General features: G+C 41.6%; 1 protein-coding gene across 5 annotated transcripts in view; it reads left to right on the plus strand.

Annotated features, from left to right (window-relative positions):
• The window catches only part of tncb (tenascin Cb), a 105,321-nt gene that overhangs the window by 77,509 nt on the left and 6,354 nt on the right, over positions 1 to 21,458 (plus strand). For 2 of the 5 annotated variants that reach the window (XM_086207099.1, XM_086207098.1), the window contains exons 7-16: positions 1,234 to 1,503; positions 2,154 to 2,339; positions 4,687 to 4,776; positions 6,104 to 6,367; positions 11,679 to 11,954; positions 17,960 to 18,082; positions 18,934 to 19,077; positions 19,920 to 20,039; positions 20,983 to 21,126; positions 21,239 to 21,369. In XM_086207099.1, coding sequence (XP_086063225.1) covers positions 1,234 to 1,503; positions 2,154 to 2,339; positions 4,687 to 4,776; positions 6,104 to 6,367; positions 11,679 to 11,954; positions 17,960 to 18,082; positions 18,934 to 19,077; positions 19,920 to 20,039; positions 20,983 to 21,126; positions 21,239 to 21,369 — 1,748 coding nt within the window. Of the gene's footprint in view, positions 1 to 1,233; positions 1,504 to 2,153; positions 2,340 to 4,686; positions 4,777 to 6,103; positions 6,368 to 11,678; positions 11,955 to 15,872; positions 16,146 to 17,959; positions 18,083 to 18,933; positions 19,078 to 19,919; positions 20,040 to 20,982; positions 21,127 to 21,238; positions 21,370 to 21,458 lie in introns of all 5 variants that reach the window. The other 3 variants (XM_086207102.1, XM_086207100.1, XM_086207101.1) reach the window with 3 other exon arrangements.

A 21,458-nucleotide genomic window follows, 5' to 3' on the forward strand; every position in this document is an offset into this window, starting at 1 on the left:
AAATTGACCGTAGGTATGAATGTGAGTGTGAATGGTTGTTCGTCCTTCTATGTTGGCCCTGCGATGGACTGGTGACCTGTCCAGGGTGAACCCCGCCTCTCGCCCGTTGATGCTGGGATAGGCTCCAGCCCCCCCGCGATCCTTAATGTGTAGGAATAAGCGGAAGATGACGATGGATGGATGAACTTGGTGATGGTGCTTTTTGTCATGACACACAATGTACTGTATGATAAACTACACATTTTAATCCGCGATCTCCACTATCGCAATTTTAGGAAACTTTATGACCAAAAGATTTCAAGATAACCACGTTATCATGAGTTCTACAGAAAATCTGAGCAATAATAATTATTATCATAATGATAATTATAATAATAATGCGACATCTCAAATTAGTCCTCACATTTGTTAATGGCAAATGAATTATACTCCAAATATGAGTGTGCTAAGGTAACTTTTCAATCAGCGTGAAGCAGCAATATCACCACTTACTATGTTGTAATGTCAACCAGATAGTTAACGCTGCTGAATTATGAACAGTCATCAAATAGACATGTTACCAGTGTTTATTCTGAATGTGTAAACAAATGTATTTGTTCTTTGACCGGTTCAACCTTTTCTCTAAAATCAAGAGAAAGGTTGTTTAGGGAAGCTCTCCATGAACTGTATCCACTTTGTCTGTGCATTGAGGGATTTATAGCAAATCAGAGCGCAAAACTATTCAAAATACTTTACTGCAGCATTGAATCTATTTAACTGGACACCATAACCTTCCACTCACTGTAAAATAAATGACAACTGATATGATTGGAATTCACCCTGATTCTAAAATGCGAGTTCTGTAGGAGTTCAGACTAAGTGATATGTAGTATGTAAAACCTCTGTTAGGAATGTCCTAATGGCTCCTCTGTAAATCATCCTGTGGTCTTTATTGCACTGCCGAAGGATGAACTATGGTCTTTATCTATTTAAGAGTTTCTTTATGAAAGCTTAACTTCAATGATTTTGTTGCGTCTTCTCCAAAGAGGTCTTGTATTCTTGACAGATTTTGTAACAAAGTACCCTTTTTTCTGTGTGCTCTCTCTTTCTGACAATGTTTGTCAAACAAATAACCTGATGTGTTAAGTACACACTGTAATGAAAACAGGAGCGACAAGCCGTGATTGGCTTAGAGGGCAGACTTGAAGTGAAATGTGCTATTAATCCTATTTATATTCACACTTACCCCTCCAGGAATTGATGCCCCGAGCCAGGTAGACATACGTGATGTGACTGATACCACAGCACTGGTGACCTGGTTCCAGCCTGTGGCCGAGGTGGACGGGGTCAGTGTCTCCTACGGGCCCAGCTCCAGCCCCTCCGATCGCAATGTGGTTGAGCTATCTTCCTCTGACACTCAGTACCACCTGGGAGGCCTCATGCCCGACACCCAGTACGAGGTGTCTCTGATGGCTCGGAGGGGAGAACGGACCAGCATCCCCGTCTACGAGTCCTTCCTCACAGGTGATGATTTGATGATCCTTTTCTTTACTTATTCATTTCAATATCGTCTAAATATTCTTACATGGAAAAACAGCCATAGCCACTTAACTGCTGATTATAAGCAGGTTTAAGAGCTGCTGTGTTTTGGGGGGTCGGGGAGACTGGACCACACATACTTTTCTTGTGTCTACATGTTTATGAGGAAGGGTATCCTGCTGGTGTGTGTTAATGGATGGGTCTGTTCTTTGAAGGACAAAACAGCCTCCCATGCACTGAATAATGTGGAAAATTCTACATTGTGGGAAGTTTTCAGTCTTACCTCTTTTTACACCTGAGCTCTTTGATCTGCATCAAAGAAACACCCATGCATTCTGTAGGATAGTGTGATACATTTTGGCTGGTGTGAAAGCTCATCCAAACTGTGGAATACAGGTGGACTCTCTATTCTGGCCATGCAACATCTGGTTACAACATTTAATTCATCTGACAAAATGAAAGCATGAAAGAAAACTGGACCAAATTATACATTTGTTGCAGTCCACCAAAGGTATGGGCAAATTAGAAATTAGAAATCTAGTCAGGGTATGGATTCACATTCGTATAAAATGCATTCCGTGTGTGTGTGTGTGTGTGTGTGTGTGTGTGTGCGCGCGCATGCGTGTGTGTATTAGACCTGGATGCCCCTAGGGACCTGCAGACGGTGGAGCTGACAGATGAGAGCATCACTCTTGAGTGGATAAACAGCCAAGCTCAGGTGGACAACTACCGCATTAAGTTTGGACCTCTGTCTGGAGGCGAGCACAGAGAGCTCCTCTTCCCCCCAGGAACCAAAGACTCTACGCAGGCCAAGATCACTGGTACTGGAACCCAGTGACATACACCTACACATGCTCTTATCGCAGAGTTAAATGACTACTACCAGTGAGGAAGGCGTAGACTTACACCTTAACATTTTGCCAGTTTACTTCACATAGATGAAAAGCAGTGTACATCATGCTAATTATTGTAGTGGTAAACTGCGTTTAAGAAACTGTTTACAAGTGGTTCCATTTGTGGTTAATAAATCACTGACGAACATTTTTTTTTTTTTTTGATCAGTCAGAAGCACTTGACAGCTTTCGGGGTGTGTTTGGATTTCAACTCAGAAAATCATCAAGTCTGTAGACTGTCAAGTCAGAACTCCTCAACAAAGCCCCATGACAACGATAGTACCTCACCATACAATGTGACAGATAAGGAAGGAGCGCTGTCTTAAGACAGGAGAACACATTTTCAGTTCAACCTACTTGTTTTTAGAATTAATCCAATTTTAGCTTAAATAATAATTTCAACATCTGCCCAGTGCATTATAAGAATGGTGCCTCTTTCATGCCTTCTCCATGACACTAAGACATATATTGACATATATTGACGTTAGATATCAACTTCTGTTTTTCAGTTGTTGTTACAGCTGTGTTTTGATATACTGTCATACAACCTCTGGTCACCAGCCTCCACCTATAGTTAAAAGTGATGACTAACTTACTGAGAATGACTTTAAGCAGCTGTGTTGTAACGTATTTAACACCCTCTATCGCATTATTATATTCCACATGTCAATGATAAAAAGAAAAGTTAATATAGTGTTATCATGAAAACACAGGAAAGCAACAAAAAACAAATGGTGTTTTTTCCAAACCTGCATTATGGAGTGTGTATCCAAAATGTGTGTGTGAATCATGAGGGGCACAAGCACCAACTCGTGCTTAAAGAGTATTTGGGATAAAAGGGTATATGATGGAATTTAATGGAGCTCATGATACAAAGGTAAAAGGTTACTACATAAAATATTTCTTATTATCCAAACCTTACAGAGTTCGACTGGCAGTTATTTTGTAGTTTAATTAATTTAGATCTCTGTACCCACTCACTGTGTCAGAGCAATTAAAAAAATAAGATTAATATTGATCGCAGCTAAAGTGAAAAAAACAAAAAACAAAGTTTCGCCTGGAAAAAAAAGGATTTGACTTTCTCTCTACCTTTAAAGATTTCTTATGCCTTTATGTTCTTTGTGTTCACATTACCTCGGAGGCACTTTTACATCCAGTGGAAAAGCTTCTGTGAGCACAAAATTATACAGTGTGAAGTGTTTATTCTGTTAATTCCCCAGGCAAATGTTTGTGTCGCTCCTTGTTAAATGGACAGTGTTATGGTCGCCCTACTCATTTCGAAAATGGGTTGCCTTTTGTTTTGTGTCGTGAAATGTTTGCCCATCTACAAAAGGCCCACTTTATTAGAAAACCACCCAGGGGGCTTTGGCATTCAGAGTTTAAATTGAATAACAGTGCAGCTTATTTCTCTGTGAGATCTTACTCCAACCACAGAAGCGGGTGCGTTTTCATCTATCAATGCTGCTGACATTATAAAGCAATGCTTTGAGGCGGATGTGTTTTTTTTTTTCCTGTTTGTTTCTAGATTAGACACCATGTGAGAGAGAGAAAGGAGAAAAAAAACATCCAGAAACAGGCTAATAGTGTCTTTGTCTGGCCCAATTCTTTGTCCTTGGGAGGCCCATCCCGTGGAAATAAAGCACTGTGTCCATTCAGCAGACATCCCCTCCACTCCACATGCACGCATGCACACACACACACACACACACACACACACACACACACACACACACACACACACACACACACCTCAGCAGTTCTTTCACACAGTTATTATCTGTAATTGCCTTCACGGTCGTGATTTTATTGATAATGAGTTTCCTGGGCATTAGGTGTAATTTCATGCTGCAAGACTCTGTGTGTGATGACCTCTGTGGGAGTTAATAAAGGAATTAGAGGCGATCAGGCTGAGAGAGGGTTTAATTGTAGAGACCAAAGGCCCTCCAAAGCCTTCTGGATCATAGCAAGTAGTATTTCTGCAGCACGACAAGGGCCCTATAGATCCATCAATGCAAATACAGCAGCCATGTTCCACGGTGGGCTCAGGCTTACCATGAAATGCAATTATGCCGCAGCCTATTGTGCAATCAAGCCACATGAAAGAGTTTTTGTGTTTGCCATGGGCATGGCAGCCATTAGCTGAAAACAGCTGGCCACTTGACTACAGAGCCTCTCCGTCCCTCATTTGGTGAAACCTCAGTGGATTTGCACAAAGAAAACATGACATTGCTTTTTATTTTGTGACCACAGTCTTTTATTTTGTCCGTTTACACAGGTCTGAGACCTGGCACAGAGTACGGGATGGGGGTGACAGCAGTGAAAGATGAACGGGAGAGTCTGCCGGCGACCACCAACGCCGTGACCGGTAAGATGCTTTCAGTGGCTATGTGGCGCTTCTATCTCATGAACACACCTGTTCATGCCTGTTTTCAACTCTGTATGTCGGGAAATGAATGTAATTAGTTTTGCTGAGCAAATTCAAAATATTCTTAATGTTGGAATTCTTTAATAGTATTTTAGTTTAACCTCACAAAATGTTTCAGCTTTTTTAGGTGTTGCAGCATCTAGTGAATCTGACACATATCTGGACCTTCCCTTCATTTTGCTACTTTATGGTCCAAATAGCAAAATGGTGTTGAGAGAGTATGACTGGACTCTGTCATGGATAGAATATGAATCCAGATTTACTAAAAAAGGAGCAGATGAGTTGCTAGGATTGCTTTTCAGCCAAAGTCTTCCTCCTATTTTGCTTTTTACCTGCATGGCAAGAAAGCCTGCAAAACTACTCTACTAGTTTCTGGTCCCAGAATCTTGTCCACTTACTTACTGTATAGATTCTGTATTCCATATGCAGATGTCTGTTTATAGAGATTAGGATTCACTTTGTACACCGTAGAGACCAAAACACATTATTCCCTCGTGATGCAGCTTTTTCACTTGTTATTTATATTGGTTTCAGTCTGGAATATTTGCCAGATATTTTCAGGAAAAGTTTTATTCAAGATCATGATAGAAACATCAATTTTCACCACATAAAACATCTGTAATTACCCAAACCTTATTGAGATAAATGACTGGCAGTTATTTTGTAATTTTAAAAATTAGAGGTTACACATTACTTGCTGATTTATGTCCATTTATATATGTATGTGCCTGTGCTACATGAAGTTTTGGAAAGTCTTAGTCTTTTAAATGTCTCCAGTAGCATGTTGGGCTCTTTTGCATACAGGGAATGTGACTGGTTGCTGGCTTGTAATCACCGCCCTATTTAAGACAGCTTCTCATTCACACAAACTGTTTGCCTGATTAAGGTCTAGTACCGAAAAGTTGCAAATAATAATTCTATTACAACTTCGCCAATATGCGGGAATCTTTTTGTAACTTTGGAGAGAACCTTTGCATGGAAAGAAAACAAACAAGTGTATTTGGTGGATCCTGATTTTGTTGTGTGCTTCCTGGTGTGAGGAACTGATTGTTGTTGTCTAAGTAGAATGCAGCACTTGCTGTGGGTAAAAAAATTCAGCCACCCTAGGTTCAGAAGGACATTTTTATGACTTACTGTTACATTCAATGTATTGCCTTCTGTATTCAGTTATGTATAGATATTAATCCAGAGTTAGTTTCATCGAACTCAATGGGGCACATTGCTCTGAATATAAATTTGCACTGTCTCCTCCTCTCTTATTCATTAGCCTTAGATGCTCCTAAGGACCTAACCGTTGCAGAGGTGACAGAGACCACAATGACACTGGAGTGGAGGCGTCCACTGGCTAAACTGGATTCCTACAGACTGGTGTACATTTCTGCCGATGGCCAGAGAGCCGAGGATATGGTCCCGAGCAGCTCAGAGTCTCACACCCTGAGGGGCCTGACACCAGGCATGCTGTACACCATCAGCATCACCGCCGAGAGGGGCCGCAGGACCAGTGCACCCACCAGCATCTCAGCACCCACAGGTCAGCACTGCAAAAACCTCACATCAGGGGCAATGTTTGTGTTTAACAGGTAGTTCCTTTTTTGATGTTACAGAGTACTCGGTTGGGGGGGTAAGCAACAGCATATTGGTTTGTGAGATGCGAACAAACCAAGACCTCAGGCAGAGGTCATTTGTATTCTGAACTCTGAAGAGTAGGTTCACCCAGTATATTGTACATATGCCGCCATGCAGACATTTGTGGTTCCGAAAAACATGCCAGTTTTCAGTGGAACTGTTCCCAGTTCAAGTATCAGTCCCAAAGAAAACTGTTATTAATTTGTTCTGTGGATTATCAAGAGCACTGCGAACACTGTGTTCCAGGAGAGAGGGCTTTCATCGATTATTTTCTTAAGCTATTCTATGAAATAATTTATTTAACTTTTCAGCTGTTCCTTTTTTAATTGGAGAAGCACAAATTAAACCTATTCACTTCCATTCTGTTGAAGTTGCTTCTTGAGGGTACCAGCGTAAGGGGGAAGTGAAGAGAACCAGTCTTACCTCCAAGACATGGTTGAAGATGGGACCATTATGCCCCTGTGCCACTGGACTACAAGTACTACTACTACTACTATAATACCACAACTTTAGTTTAGCCTTAAAACTATATTATTGACAGACAGGCACAGGTAATTGGACAAATTACTCGAGGGAGGATGGATTTCTCACATTTACAGCTCATCTTAACAGCAGGGAACATTGATATAGCTAACATTTACTAATTTATATCCTGTAATGAATTCATTCAAAACTAATAAATAGTTGGAACAAAGGTTCATTTTACAACAGGAATATTGGTTAAGTCTAGATCCAGTAGTATCAACTATCAAACATAGCAAGGTGATAGTCTCCTCTAGGACGAGGGATGCAAAAAGCAAGGAGGTGTATTGAAATGACAGGTGGGAAGGCCAGTGTATTCCATGTAATAGTAGAGCAGGGGGGTGAAACATTAGTTAAAACAGGAGTGTTATTAAGTAGTGTAAATGTACAGCACAGAGCACAAGTGAAAGGTGTTGAGGTGTTCTACAAACCAGAGAGCAGCCATGAAAGTACTTGAATTCTGGTCAGAATAGGAGAAATGAAGCATCCATCCATCCATTTTCTTTACAGCTTATCTGATAAGGGTCGGGGGGGGGGGGGGCTGGAGCCTATCCCAGCTGACATTGGGTGAGTGGTGTGTACACCCTGGACAGGTCGCCAGTCTATCACAAGGCCATTAGGAGCAATTAAGGGTTCAGTATCTTGCTCAAGGATACTTCGACATGGTCACCGGGGGAAGTGAGGATCGAACCAGTGACTCTTCGGTCGCTAGACGGCCACTCTGCCTCTGAGCCATGCCGCCCCTAAGAATGAAGCAGCCTTATTGCTTTTATTTTGAAGGTAATGCCAAAGGTGATTTTTGTAAGTAACTTATCCAGGGTCACGCCAGATAAGATAGACATAAAAAGAAATAACTGCCTCCTTAAATAATCAGGGAATTGCTTTCTCATGCCAGTCCCCATTACTGATTACAACAATTCAGAGTCAGTATGAAGTGTTGGAGACAGAGCCTCCTCTGAATGTGGCGGGTTGTTCCCGCCAGGTTTACGGCTGGTTGTGCGGTGTTAGAGGATCAGAGAAGTTCTTATTAATCATAGGTTCATTTCTTTGCTGCCCAATGTTGCTGCCAACCAGAAGCAATGAACTGAATTCTTTGTTAGCATTGTCTCTACACCCCCCCACCAACCCCCCGACTCTCATTTATGGCATGTGGGACTATTTTTCTTTTTTTTCCATTTTATTTTCCCCTACAAACCAAACCCATAAAAGACAAATGATGTGATTGTGGCATATTTTTCATGCTGCGGTCAAGGTGTTTCCAAGCCAAACATTTCACAAGTAAATCATCCAGTTATGCAACCAGTGCCCGTTTAATGCATGGCTAAAGGGAAAATCGATACGGCATGAGGGGAAAGTTGGTAAGCTTTGAAAGAACTGCCTTTTGTTGCTTTTTTGTGGATGATGGCAAGTAGACCTGAACAGAGTACAGACTTGCTGTATTTGTGGTGTCTGAAATCCTGCGACTCATTTCCTCAAGTTTAAATAGCTGGTGAGGGTGAGTGTGTGTGGATGTGGTTTGGAGAGGATTGAGAGGGTAAAAAGACTAAGATAGAGTGAACCTGAGGGTTTGTGTGTGTGTGTGTGTGTGTGTGTGTGTGTGTGTGTGTGTGTGTGTGTGTGTGTGGTGGTGGGGGTTACGGACCAGTGGGCTTTGCTCATTCATGTGATAATTGTTGGCGTGAGTCCCGCTCCCCTCTGGTTTTGTGCGATTTGACCACGATGAACTGTGGGTCTGTCAGATAAAAGGCCACATGCTGGGACTCCTGTTAAAACATTGTCTCAGAAATCAGCAGCCCTCTAATCCATAGCCTGAGCTGATCTGCAGCCTTTATCGTCTCCAGACATGTAGCACAAACACAGATTGCTCTCGTTTTACAAGACACATTGAAGGAAAAGAGGCGGGGTGGAGGTGAGACAAGGTTTGCTCAGCTTGCGTCTGTCTGTCAACAAAAATATTACAGAAATTAGATTTTTGAGTTTGTCAGGGAGGTTCTGAGAGGAAATACCAGGGTAGTCTGTGTTCTGGAAGTCAAGATACTTTAACAAGCATACTGAAAGATGTGGAAACTGACAGTGTAATGAAGACAGGGAAATCAGGAAACAGTTTTAGGATTATCTTAGCATAACCATAACAAATATTGCACAGCCATGTGATCATCTCAGCTGGGATTGATACCATTATCATAACTATCAGGAGACTGAAGAGGTCTGACTTCAAGCGCACACATTGGCTCAAATTAGTCGACTAACAGAGATAAAAGTGAGATGTGTCTTCAATCTGTTGTCCAGAACACCTTATGCTTGAGCACCTGCAGTGTTGTCTTCCAGGGTCAAGAGCACTGCAAACACAATTGAAGCATCCACAGGGTGTTTTAACCGATGGTTATCTGCAAAGAACAAACAGAATGCAATGCATGACAAAAGCAAGATCATGAATGTCCTGCATGTTCAGACATGATCTATGCTGCAGTGTACAAAGGTGACGACACTGCCAGGGTTACATGCACCCGTAATAACATTGTATGATATGAACAAACGTGGATCAAATGGCGGGTATCTCTTGATATCTGAGGAGGACATTTGATTTTTGACACGCATCTTCAATTGCATGTGATGACCTTGACTTAAGGGGTTGGTTCACTCAGATTACAGAAACATTTTCTCACTGACGAGGGTGTCTATCCATTGAGTCAGTTTGGGCTTTTTGAGTTTAATTTGGATGTGTCACTCTGAGTCTCAGAATCATCGTAAAATGTAGTGAATATTTGAAGTACTCACGTAACATTTAGAGAATTCAACATAAAATCATTTAAATTTTTTTTTTTCTATAAATGGACTGTATACTTTCACTGGAGCTGAAGTAGAAGTGAGCATTGCTTATCTGGGTTTGGAAAACAAGAAAACTATCAACATAGCAAAATACCACTAATGTTTGTTTTTTGTATTTTTGTGAACCGACCCTCTTAATTTAGAATGCTAGTGAAAATAATCTTCATGAACATTTTTTTTCAAATGTGGGAGTTTTCAAAGGCTAACTGGAAGGAATATGCACTTAGCTGGAAATGAGCTTCATAAACAACAGCCATGTTTTCCCCCCTTACTCTGAAAATGACATTATTCGAAACTTGATAAGTCATTTTTTTTTATCTTTTATCTTTATCTCGACCTATAATTTGAATGCAGTCCTTGTTCAGTGCAAAAAAAGACATCAATTTAAAAAGATAGTCACACTATAGGCATAGACATTAAAAAAGTGCAAAAATCCTCACACACATCCCACTCATACATATCCGCATTCATAAAAGTAATGCATACGCCAAATAAGGATTTTTTTTTTTCAAATGTATCAATTTGCAATATTCTCCATATTGATCAGTTTTTAAGAACAGTCTTTGGTCATGAACACAGTACCTTCAAAATACGTGTCTTCAGTTGGTTTTTTTTCAAACAGTTTCAGTTAGCAACACGCGTCCTCTTGACTGTTTACGGCCGGACATGTGCTAGCTTGATGCTATCATGGAAAGTGCTACCCAACTCTTTTTGATAAAACCTGTCACAATGAAATAATGGAACAATGAAAAAGCAATGATATGACTCTCTTTTCCTTTATGAATGCATGTTTGGTGAAATTGAATTTGTAAAGTTCTCACAGGGGAGGAAAAAAATCACAGAAGATTGATGGAATTTTTTGGGGGGGGGCTTAAAACTCCGACTGTCATTTTGGGAAGAATGACAGAAAAAGGAAGAATGGTGGAGTATTTGGAGCATGTGAACATTGTTACTGTCTCTTTGAAACGTTGCAACTTTGTAAGAAAAGTTTGAAGCCTTGGACACAGTAACAAATAGAGCAAGGGACTTATCTCTATACAGTGAAAGCATGTTTGGTCACCACGTGAGCTCTTACAAGCAATGATCAGCTGAGTCAAAGTCCACCCTCCCCATCACATCCATATTGTCTTCCATCCCCACCCCATCACTCCACTCCGCCACACAGTGAAAAGAGGATAATGGGAGCCTTGATGTTTACCTGTGCCATCAACCTCCGTTTCTTTCTCCTCTGAATGCTTGCACACACAATGGACTCCAATTACAGGCTTCTGCATATGGCTCAGCATGGCCTCCCCATAGGTTTGAAGTGGACAGCGTACTTCTGCCATACCGGCCGGGCTACACTGAACCTTCAAATGTTAATGGCTCATTCACGGCCATTAACGCACACAAGCTGCATCAGCATGTCTGCCTGCCGCTCTCTATCTTCAAGTCTTCCCACTTATATGGTAATATAGAGGAGCCGGTTATAGGCAGCCATTGATAATGAGGCGGTTTGTTCCCGCTGGCCTTTTGTGGGGAAAAATAGAGAATATTTCACAGCAGACAAAGTGAAGGCCATTTCTCTTGACACCACAATAAAATGACTGAAATACAAATAAGATATCATCAATGCCACCCCCAGTGTCACAACAGCATTTTGTTGGTTCATATGTTTCACCTCGTACATTGTTTGTGGATGTGTGCAGGATTGTGTATCGAAGGTTAGTCCAATATACGTAAGGAGCCAATGCTGTGTTTTATTATACAACATATCTAAATATTCTAATTGTACCAAATCAAACCTATATTGGTCTAACCTGTTCATTCTGTCCATGTCTGTCCCAGTCTTGTAACTCCATGTTGATATGCTTGTCATCACCCAGAAGAAGAGAAGCCAGTGGTGACCGACGTCACCGTCAGCGATGTATCGTGGGACAGCTTCCTCTTGTCCTGGTCTGCTGCCGATGGGACATTTGAGGGGTTTCTAGTTGAGGTTACCGACGCAGAGACGGGCGCTGAGTGGCAAAATCACACGGTGCCCGCCGATGCTCGCAGCCTCACCATCTCTGGCCTCAATCCCAGCACCTGGTACAGGGCCAATCTGTACGGGGTGCACAGGGGCCACCTCTTAGACCCTGTCTTTGCAGACACCATCACAGGTATCAACGCCGTCAACACTGGGGCTTTTCTCTTTCCTTTGCTTCCTCTTTCTTTTGCTGCACACTGTAAATTAACCAGTGATGGCCTGTGTGGCTTTCCAAAGAACAGTTAACTTGCAGCTTCAGGGAATTGTCTGTTCCCAGAGCTGTGCTGTGTTCAGCAGTGTCTTGAAGTGGTAAATTGACTCTAGCGGGAGTTTCAAGAGCCCCTGATCATGTATTTACACTGTCAGACTTAAAGGGATAGTTTGGATTTATTAAAGTGGGGTTTATGAAATAGTCATCCGTTGTGCCTTACTCTTCATAAATACCCATTCATGGCATGAGCGGCCACACTGATCAGGTTCCTTCATGTGAGATGTGCCGTATTAGTGTGGCTGCTTTCACCACTGACATTATGCAAAGTGCCAAGTTCTGTGGTTCTGTGGTTCTGTGGTTGAAAACTGTACTGCCAGCCCCGTCTTATGAGGAAAGAGATACAATTTTACAAGTTAACAGATTTTTTTTTTAATTAATATTAATTTGGTGGATAAAATAGTTTTTCTACTGCCAACTCCATCCATGCAGTACAGTATTGAGTGTCAGAGCACTGCTGCTCTCACAGGACACACTGATCCAAATCTATACAATCACTATTATGTATACAATATACAATCTCTACAAAACTTAAACTATGGATGACTACCATATACAACCTTGCTTCATTAAATCAGATCTATCACTTTAGATAACCACTTGATTGACTTGCTCTTGAACAAAATCTTCCATTTTGACAGGAGTTCAATGACTTTTCAAAATATTCCAATAACGGGTGAACAAGGGTATTTTGCTATTTGCTTTCAAAGACCACAACAGATTTGGGAACCTTCTTAATAGTTGTGGTTCCATTCATCCCAGTGGATAAATTTAAAAGGACAACAACTCAGCTTTCATTTTCTTTCATTTTCACTTTTCAAAAATGGGTATATAAAGACAATCTACCTATCAGCCACTGTGGAGCTTATTCTTCTTGCCATTCACAGAGCACGCACAATCCAAATCCCCAAACAACACCCCGTCATCAGAAATCCATCATGTACATACGCTAGCTTTTATGAAAATGAAAGGATTGTGAAATGAGCTAGCACTCATACAAAAAGCATTTGGTCTGTATCAGCCCACCTGCAGACCCCTGTTTAATCTCCTTTAAAGATGTCGGCCTCCTGGTTGGAACAAGTCCAGACTGAAATAACACCTGGTTTGTTATGTGAACAGGCAGAAACTCATAAAAAAGGTCAGTGGGCCGTTTAACTAAGACACAACAGGTGCGCTGGTTTCCCCTCCCACTACAACAATCACAGTCATTTTTAGTGATTAACACGCTATGTGGGTCATAAACAGTGTCACCAAAATCTGCTAATGATGCCTTGTAATAGCTACAGCACCTCTTCAAAAAAGTGTGTGAAAAAAAAAATTTAGATTTTCAAAGTTTTTCATTTTCTTTTTTTTTAAAGTGATGAGCTTTAGGGGTCCTTATCTATCTATCTATCTATCTATCTATCTATCTATCTATCTATCTATCTATCTATCTATCTATCTATCTATCTATCTATCTATCTATCTATCTATCTATCTGTCTATCTATCTATCTAGCTAGCTAGCTATCTAGCTATCTTTTTTTTTTTTTTGTCAGGAAAGCTTGAGGGTTTAAACACAAGTTAAAATAAACTATGAGAACCCCCTGGAAGACACCAATAGTCCTTAACTCAAGGGTCAAAAATAACCAGTTTGGAGTTTTTTTGGCAGTTTTTATTTGTGTCTGCATCTATTCCGGCATTATCATTCAGAATTTCACTGATGAGGATCAGTCAAGTGAAAGAAAGATGGGAGGACTGACAGAGGAAAAAAAAACCCTGAGGCGCTTTTGTCCATTTGTGTGAGGCCTCTCGTCTGTATGCATCCCCAGTCCCCCAGGCCTGGACCGCTCTCCATTCTCATGCTGCCATTGCCCCTGGGCTCTGGTGTTAGGGTGCCAGGGGCTTCTGGGGCCATGCAGAATATGGCATGCACTCAACAAGCACTATTGTCTGCATGCTAATGGCTGGTGAAACCATCTTAACATGTTTCATTAGCATCACTTAATCCATAAAACATTCCAAGTTGTGAATGCAGGAGCTGGCTAATTTGATTATGTTATGCATGGTGGTCATCGTCGGCCTAGTGGAGGTGGAAGGCGTCGCAGGGAAAACTAGGCCCTTCACTGAAAAGGGAGTGAGGAAACTTTGAAAAGAGTTTTATACAACAAATGATTGATGGAAACACAATGAGATGTGGACAGAATCCAGAACAAGCTGGGCTCTGTTGTGATTCATATCACTACAAACACAAGTGTAAAGTTATCAGGCGCGAGTGGAACCGGCACCGGGCTTCTGCTTGCAGACCCCCTTTTCAGCAGGTTAGCTGGCGCAGTAGCCTACCTCCTCCAATAACAGACTCCCTTTTGTGAACAGAATGTGTTCCCTCAGGTCTGGGGGTTGTGTGGGTGGGATATGTGGTAGAGGTGGTAGTCAGAGGATGAAATCAGCAAACTAGCACATGTTAGCTGATGGAGGTGACCCTCCCTCCCCTCCACTGACCAGTTAAAGCTGCCTGGTGGCTAATGAAGAGTGACAGCTCCCTGGGATTTTCTGCTCTGCCTCTCATTTCCACTGTTCTTCCCATAACAAATGCCTGATGTGATTTTTTTCTCACAAAAAAAAAAAAAAGGTTTCAGGCTAGTTCAAGGACCCCTGAGACCCTCACATTTGGTGGTGTTTTAATGAGCAGTGGAGCTAGGTTTTATTGTAGGCTTTTCTAAGCCCCCTTATATCTACGTCTGTCCAGACTGCTTTAAAAGCTCTGTCCGGTCTGTGTATCCATCTGTACTACCGGAAGTGACTCCGGCTAATTATCTGCAGTGGACTCTCGTCTGGTGAGGAAGAGCTCCTTCTTCAGCAGCTGTAGATTCCTGCTGTCTCTCTTCCCATCACCACCATCCTCAGCAGCTGCTTAACTACCATCTTTTACAACACCACATGCACACACTCCCATCTACAAGTAGTTAAATATCTGTACTGGACTGTGTTTGAGCTCTATTCTGGGAGAAGCAGCTGTTGTTTTACAAAGCTTTTTCCCTTCATATCCATTGGAAGTACTCAATGTAGAGTAAGGGCCAAACCGCTTAATTACAGCCCTGCTGAAAATGTAGAATTTGAATAGACAAGTGAAATTCTATGTTGTTTAAGGGGCTATGGGTTGTGTGATGTCACAAAAGCTCCCTGACTTATTTCTGATTTTGGTCCGGATCTCTGAATTTAATTGCTTACTATCATGTCAATGGGTCCGTCATCTCAGACTGCAGACCCTCAAACTCAGCACTGCATTACCATGCAGCGCCATTATGCACATCAAGTATGAAGTCGATTGCATGAACAGTTGTTGAGATAAGTGAGTTAGAGACAGACAGACAGGAGGTACAGAAACAGACATTTCTTGCATATTTATTACAGAGATAATTATTTACTTTGTTCAACTTCAAATGCCAATAGGAGTTTTTATTCAAAAAAATAAATTCTCAGACCAATATATGGTTTTACTAAATAGTTACAAACTTCCTTCCATTGTACTAACCACGGTGGCTTATAGGTCAGTTAAAAAAAAGTAAAAATGAATTAAAGTTAATTTCTTCCATCTGTGCTTTCACAGATTGCAGTAAAATTCATCTTTCATGCTCAGAATTCTCAGGCTTTTTATTTGTTGACTGTTGCTGGGCATCCATGTAACCGCTGCTGGCATTTGCTCATAGACTGATGCACTTCCTTTTACTGCCATGTTCTTCAAATATCAAAGTAATCTTAAGTTCCACAGAGGAGGGGAAACTGACTTTCACTTGTCACTCAGAGGCTGAACCAGAAGTGCAGGATCTCCTAGTTACCGACATCACCCCTGAGAGTTTTAGGTTGGCCTGGATTGCTGAAGAGGACTCCTTCGACACCTTCGTCATAATGATCAGCCAGGCTGAGGGCTCTGACGAACCACAAGAACTGGTCCTGGGCGGCGAGGAGCAAAGTGCAGAAATGACAGATCTAGCCCCGGACACAGAGTACAAAATTGAAATCTTTGGACTCATTTTGGGGAGGCGCTCCAAGTCTGTAATGGAGAGGGTGAGAACAGGTACACGGCCAAAGAATGGAAACAAGAAATCAACTTTGGAATGGGACCCTGGACCTGTCTTGTCATCGTATTTGTCCGTTTTGTCTTTCGTGATAACAGCATGAAAAATGGTGATTGGTAACTGTTTTCTTATGTGCCATCAATGTTTTTGTTTACTAACCTGATAACACAGCTTGATGGTATTTGTTCAAGGCACATAACACTGCCATTAGACCAAAGTTTTTCTACTCAATCAAATGCATTTAAACAATGATTCATTCTTGATTCGGACCAGCCTTGGTTGTGTTGTGTGCCTTGTGTCAGTGGCAGCTCCGTGTTGGAGTATTTCACTGTTTGTCAGAGCTCCTGAGTGGTTCCTGCAGATTGCAGCAGTGCGCCTTTCATCAAGTCTACAGCAATATCCAAGAGCACACACTGGGTTCAAATGCACCACACGGCGGCTTACATTTTCAAGGCTCCAGGCTGCTGCTGCATTAGGCTGCCACTGATATCAGCTCACTATTAAAGCATATCCTAGCCAGGCTGATAGGATGAAGCCATACTGATGATGCATTAGTTTAAAGTATTATCATGGTTTCATTTGAGAATTTAGTATCCCAGGGTGTTTTTACCCATGCTGTATGAAATATAATTCTGGGTTTAAAGAAATTAATATTAACACAAAATTTATCAAATAAGTACTGGAGCCTCTTCCTGAAAAAGCAATTCTAAACCAAAAAGTCTACTTTTCTGTTCAAGTACTTACAATTAAATTAATATTTTTTTCTTCCTGCAGAAAATGATTTATGGTTCGAATCTCATGTATTCTTTATCCAAGCAATGGCTTAGTAAGGCACACACGCTATGATTTGAGCTAAATCAAATTCTACAACATTTTCATGGATTAGCACGAGCAAGTTTGTTCAAAGGAGTGCTCCAGGTGGTTACTCGTTCACGGTAACTGAGTTACATACTTTGTTTTTAGCTCAAATCACAGTGTCAGTGGATTGGTGGTTGTCATTTGCTAAATTTATGAGACTGGTGTATTCTGACTTCTTGAGTCACTACGAAGTAATGCAGCTCAAGGCACCTATTTGTGAGTACTTGAGGGGCAAAATAAACTTTTTGGGTGAAGGAACACTTCAAGAATGCATGAATGAAGTTGACCCCCACTCAGGACATTTCCTCTGCTCTTTAGTTTGCTCCTTTCGTGATCTTGTCTCTATTTGGTTGTCCTACAAATGTCGTCTTAGACCGCCTGGCCCTATATCTCTCTCCCCAAAGAGGGGAGGAGGTGGGGCACTTGTCTGTGTCATATACAACTGCTGTCTATGGCTGTGTCCCCTGTGCTCCCTGGGGGTAAGGCTTTACTCTTGGGTTGCGTGGCGCATGTTTCACTTTTGTATCTCCATGAAATGGGGGCAAGTTAATCTCCTCAGGTCTGTCACGCAAGATATTGTGGCTAGCTGTGTCTGGGAAGTGCTCTCTGTGAGCGTGGGCCTCCCCTGGTCCCCTTTGTCTGTCTACCTTGCTTTTTCCAAAAACACACACACACACACACACATACTCACTCTACTTCTCTTTCCTTTCAAACAAGTGCCTTTCAGTGGTGGATTTGATTGTCTGCTGTAAGAGTGTCTTTTCGTGTGCGCTGCTGAATGATATGGAGAACATGCAGCGCAGTTCTTGATTCCATGCGTAAATAAATATGCACTGGCACGCGTTGTACCTCCTGTTTTCCAGTCCTGCACAGTCTAAGAAAGCTGCACATACATTGACTCAACCTTTTGTTTTTTTTTTCCGTTTTTGGCCCTACATGCTGCTTTCTCTGCCAGATATGGGCTCACCCAAGGGAATCCGCTTTTCTGATGTGACCGACTCGTCTGCCACTGTTCACTGGGTGGTTCCTAGAGCTCGGGTGGACAGCTACAGGGTCACTTATGTGCCTGCTCATGGAGGTTAGTGTCCTTGTGGGTGACTCATACTCAGATATTACCAGATGTATGATCTTACCTCTTTTTCCAACCATGTTGCTGAAGAGAACCCACAAAGTTGACCTAAGATGGAACAAAGTAAACTGTCATTTACAACATAGCCCTCCTTTTACTTGAAGGTTCATTCCATCACTAAATATTATCAAGCAAATGATTCAGTGATGCAATTATCATATTTTACTGTGCAACCAAGTCAATCAGCATTGCTATGTATATCAGATTATTAATGACATCATGAATTGAAAATCCACTTTGCTCTAGTTTTTTTCTGTTCAATCAGTGAGTTAATTCTGCCCCCATGTGGAAGAATACCATTATTGCATTCAATAAGGTCCAATCAATCAAAACATTTCGCCATTTGAATTTTCATTCTTGCTGAAATTTAAAAATAAAGAAGCAGTGGTCAGTTCTGATGATATTATAATTTTTCCAAGTCAAAGTATATTTTCCATTTATGATAAAACATAAATTGTGATTAAAAAAAGGGTTCTATGTTACAGTAAAAGGCATTAATATCAACTATCACATTGGGGCCCCATTCATGAAACGCTCTTTAGTACAAATGTGGTCTTACACTCCATTGGATTTTTTTGTCCCTCCCTAGTTTTACGGAGAGGAAGCAAAGTTTGACATATTTGTTACCGTCAGATATCCAAGACTTTACATGTCAAAAGTACTAACAAATAGCTTTTTGCTTTTTGTCTGTAAACCTAAATTGGGGGGTTTTATGATCTGGTGACCTCTGCCCAGGAAACAATGAAACAATGAATGTATCTCAGCTGCATGTATTAAAATGTCCCTCTTTGGACTTGTAGGATATGCTAAGACGTTGACGGTGGACGGCTCTGAGTCTCAGACTGTGCTGCCCAACCTTACACCTGGCGTCACCTACCAGGTTACTGTTGTGGCTCTCAAAGGTCAAAGGGAGAGTGAGCCTGGGTCAGACAGCGTCACTACAGGTACATCACGTAGGACTGTTACACACACATCACTCAGCCTAGCCTGGCTTTACATGTTTGTACACGTACACACACACACACACACACACACACACACACATACACATGCACACACACGTGCACATGCATAAAACTTCTATCCAACACTCAGTCACAACCATTGCAAAATTTCCTGAAACCACTTTCATGCATGTCACTTTAACTGATGTTTTTTTCTAATTAACAGTGTAGTTTTAAATTATATTGGATAACCTGATAAAACCTATTCTACTCTGTTGGATGCTTCAGGAAGAGACTGATCTTTTGTCAGATGCCTTAACCCACAGAATTTTAGACAATAAAGGGATTATTTTTCCTCCAGCACATCAAGAACTATTAATGCACCAATCGTTGATTTCCTGCCATTTTACAGCCAAGAACGTGATGCTATCCTATTGGGGAAAATGTTGGAAAATATGCTATAAATGCACTTTTAATGACGTTTCTCACATAATGCATTTTCGAAAGAAAACATTTTGACAGATGAATTTGAACTGTTTATGTTGAATGTAAAAGCACAGCAATCACTTAGATTGTAGATACTTATGGTCCATTTGTGTCAAGTTAAAGTTCTGCAACTTTTTTTTATTAGAGTGATCAATCAAACACATGCGCAGTCGTTTGAATTCATGCATCAACATAATAATAATAATAATAATTCAATGAAATTGAATCCACTGATCTTAACAAAATAACAAAAACCAAAGTGTTCCAAGAGGAGATTTTATTTAAAAGCACATGAGTCATCCTGTTTGACCTCCTCTTATAACAAATAGTTATATAAAAAAATGTGTGCGTTGCAGCTCTGGATAAACCCCGCGGCCTGACTGCTGTCAACATCACGGACACTGAAGCTCTGCTCCTCTGGCAGCCTGCCATTGCCACTGTAGATGGCTATGTCATCACCTACAGCGCAGACTCAGGTACGTAGCATACGGCTAACATGTATGTAATTATGTGCGGACATGTGCTCCTATGTTGAACTCTAGAGTTTAGAAAAAAAATAAATCATGTTAATTAAACTGGGCTGCACGGTGGTGCAGTGGTTAGCACTGTGGCCTCACAGCAAGAAGGTTCCGGGTTCGTGTCCCGGCTCGGGCACGGGATCTTTCTGTGTGGAGTTTGCATGTTCTCCCCGTGTCTGCGTGGGTTCTCTCCGGGTACTCCGGTTTCCTCCCACAGTCCAAAAACATGCAATTGGGGACTAGGCTGATTGAATACTCTAAATTGACCGTAGGTATGAATGTGAGTGTGAATGGTTGTTCGTCTCTCTGTGTTGGCCCTGCGATGGACTGGCGACCTGTCCGGGGTGTGCCCCGCCTCTCGCCCGTTGACGCTGGGATAGGCTCCAGCCCCCCCGCGACCCTTAATGTGTAGGAATAAGCGGAAGATGACGATGGATGATGGATGTTAATTAAACATCATGCATGAAATCTACTTGTCATTGGAGGAAACAATGTATCATGCTATTGCAACAGCACCATGTAGTGTTACAAAGCGACACTGCAGCCCTGCGACACTCAACACTTAAAAGAACAATTCTTTGACTTAACACGTGTTAAGATAACTTATCAGATACACTACCAAAAACTGAAAACACACAGATGAAAGGTGTAAAAGTGCAGAGTACACTTGTTAAAGGAAAATTGTCCCTTTTTTTATTACTACCTCAAGATGAAGAAAATGTCTACTGTTTTGAATACTACAAGGAAAAAATAAACTTGTGCAAAGACAAGCAAAAACTTCCTGAGTTTTCCAAAATCCCTAAAATGTTGTTTGTTTGTTTTTAATCCAGCTATCATTCAGTTTCCCACAAGCTATTCATATCCGTGTCTTCTCACACCACCATATCTCATTGTCTCCCAGTGGCTCCAGTGATGGAACGTGTGTCAGGAAATGTGGTGGAGTTTGAGATGAGCTCTCTGACGCCAGCTACACGTTATACTGTGAAGGTCTACGCTGTGAGGGACTTAGCCAAGAGCGCAGCCACGACCACTGAGTTTACCACCGGTGAGCTCTCAACTCTCCGCTGATGAGTTGATGTATTTGTTTCCTCCTTCTCTGGATACACGAATGATAAGAGTTTCAGATATCTAGCTTCTGACCGCTGTTGTATGTTCAGATGTGGACGCCCCTCAGGATCTGGCTGCCAGCAACATCCAGACAGAGACGGGAATGCTGACATGGAGGCCGCCTCGTGCTGACATCACTGGATACATCCTCAGCTTTGAGTCTGCAGATGGCGTCATCCGGGTGAGTAATCACCAGTGCTCCACAGACAGATACTGAAGTAGGATGACATCTGGTAAGGCTGTGTGACATTAAGAAAACCTCCCTTATTA

The sequence above is a fragment of the Aulostomus chinensis genome, chromosome 6 (assembly GCF_037954235.1).
Source record: "Aulostomus chinensis isolate RoL2024-O1b breed Wild chromosome 6, RoL_Achi_v1.0, whole genome shotgun sequence".
In the NCBI taxonomy this organism is placed as follows: Eukaryota; Metazoa; Chordata; class Actinopteri; order Syngnathiformes; family Aulostomidae; genus Aulostomus; species Aulostomus chinensis.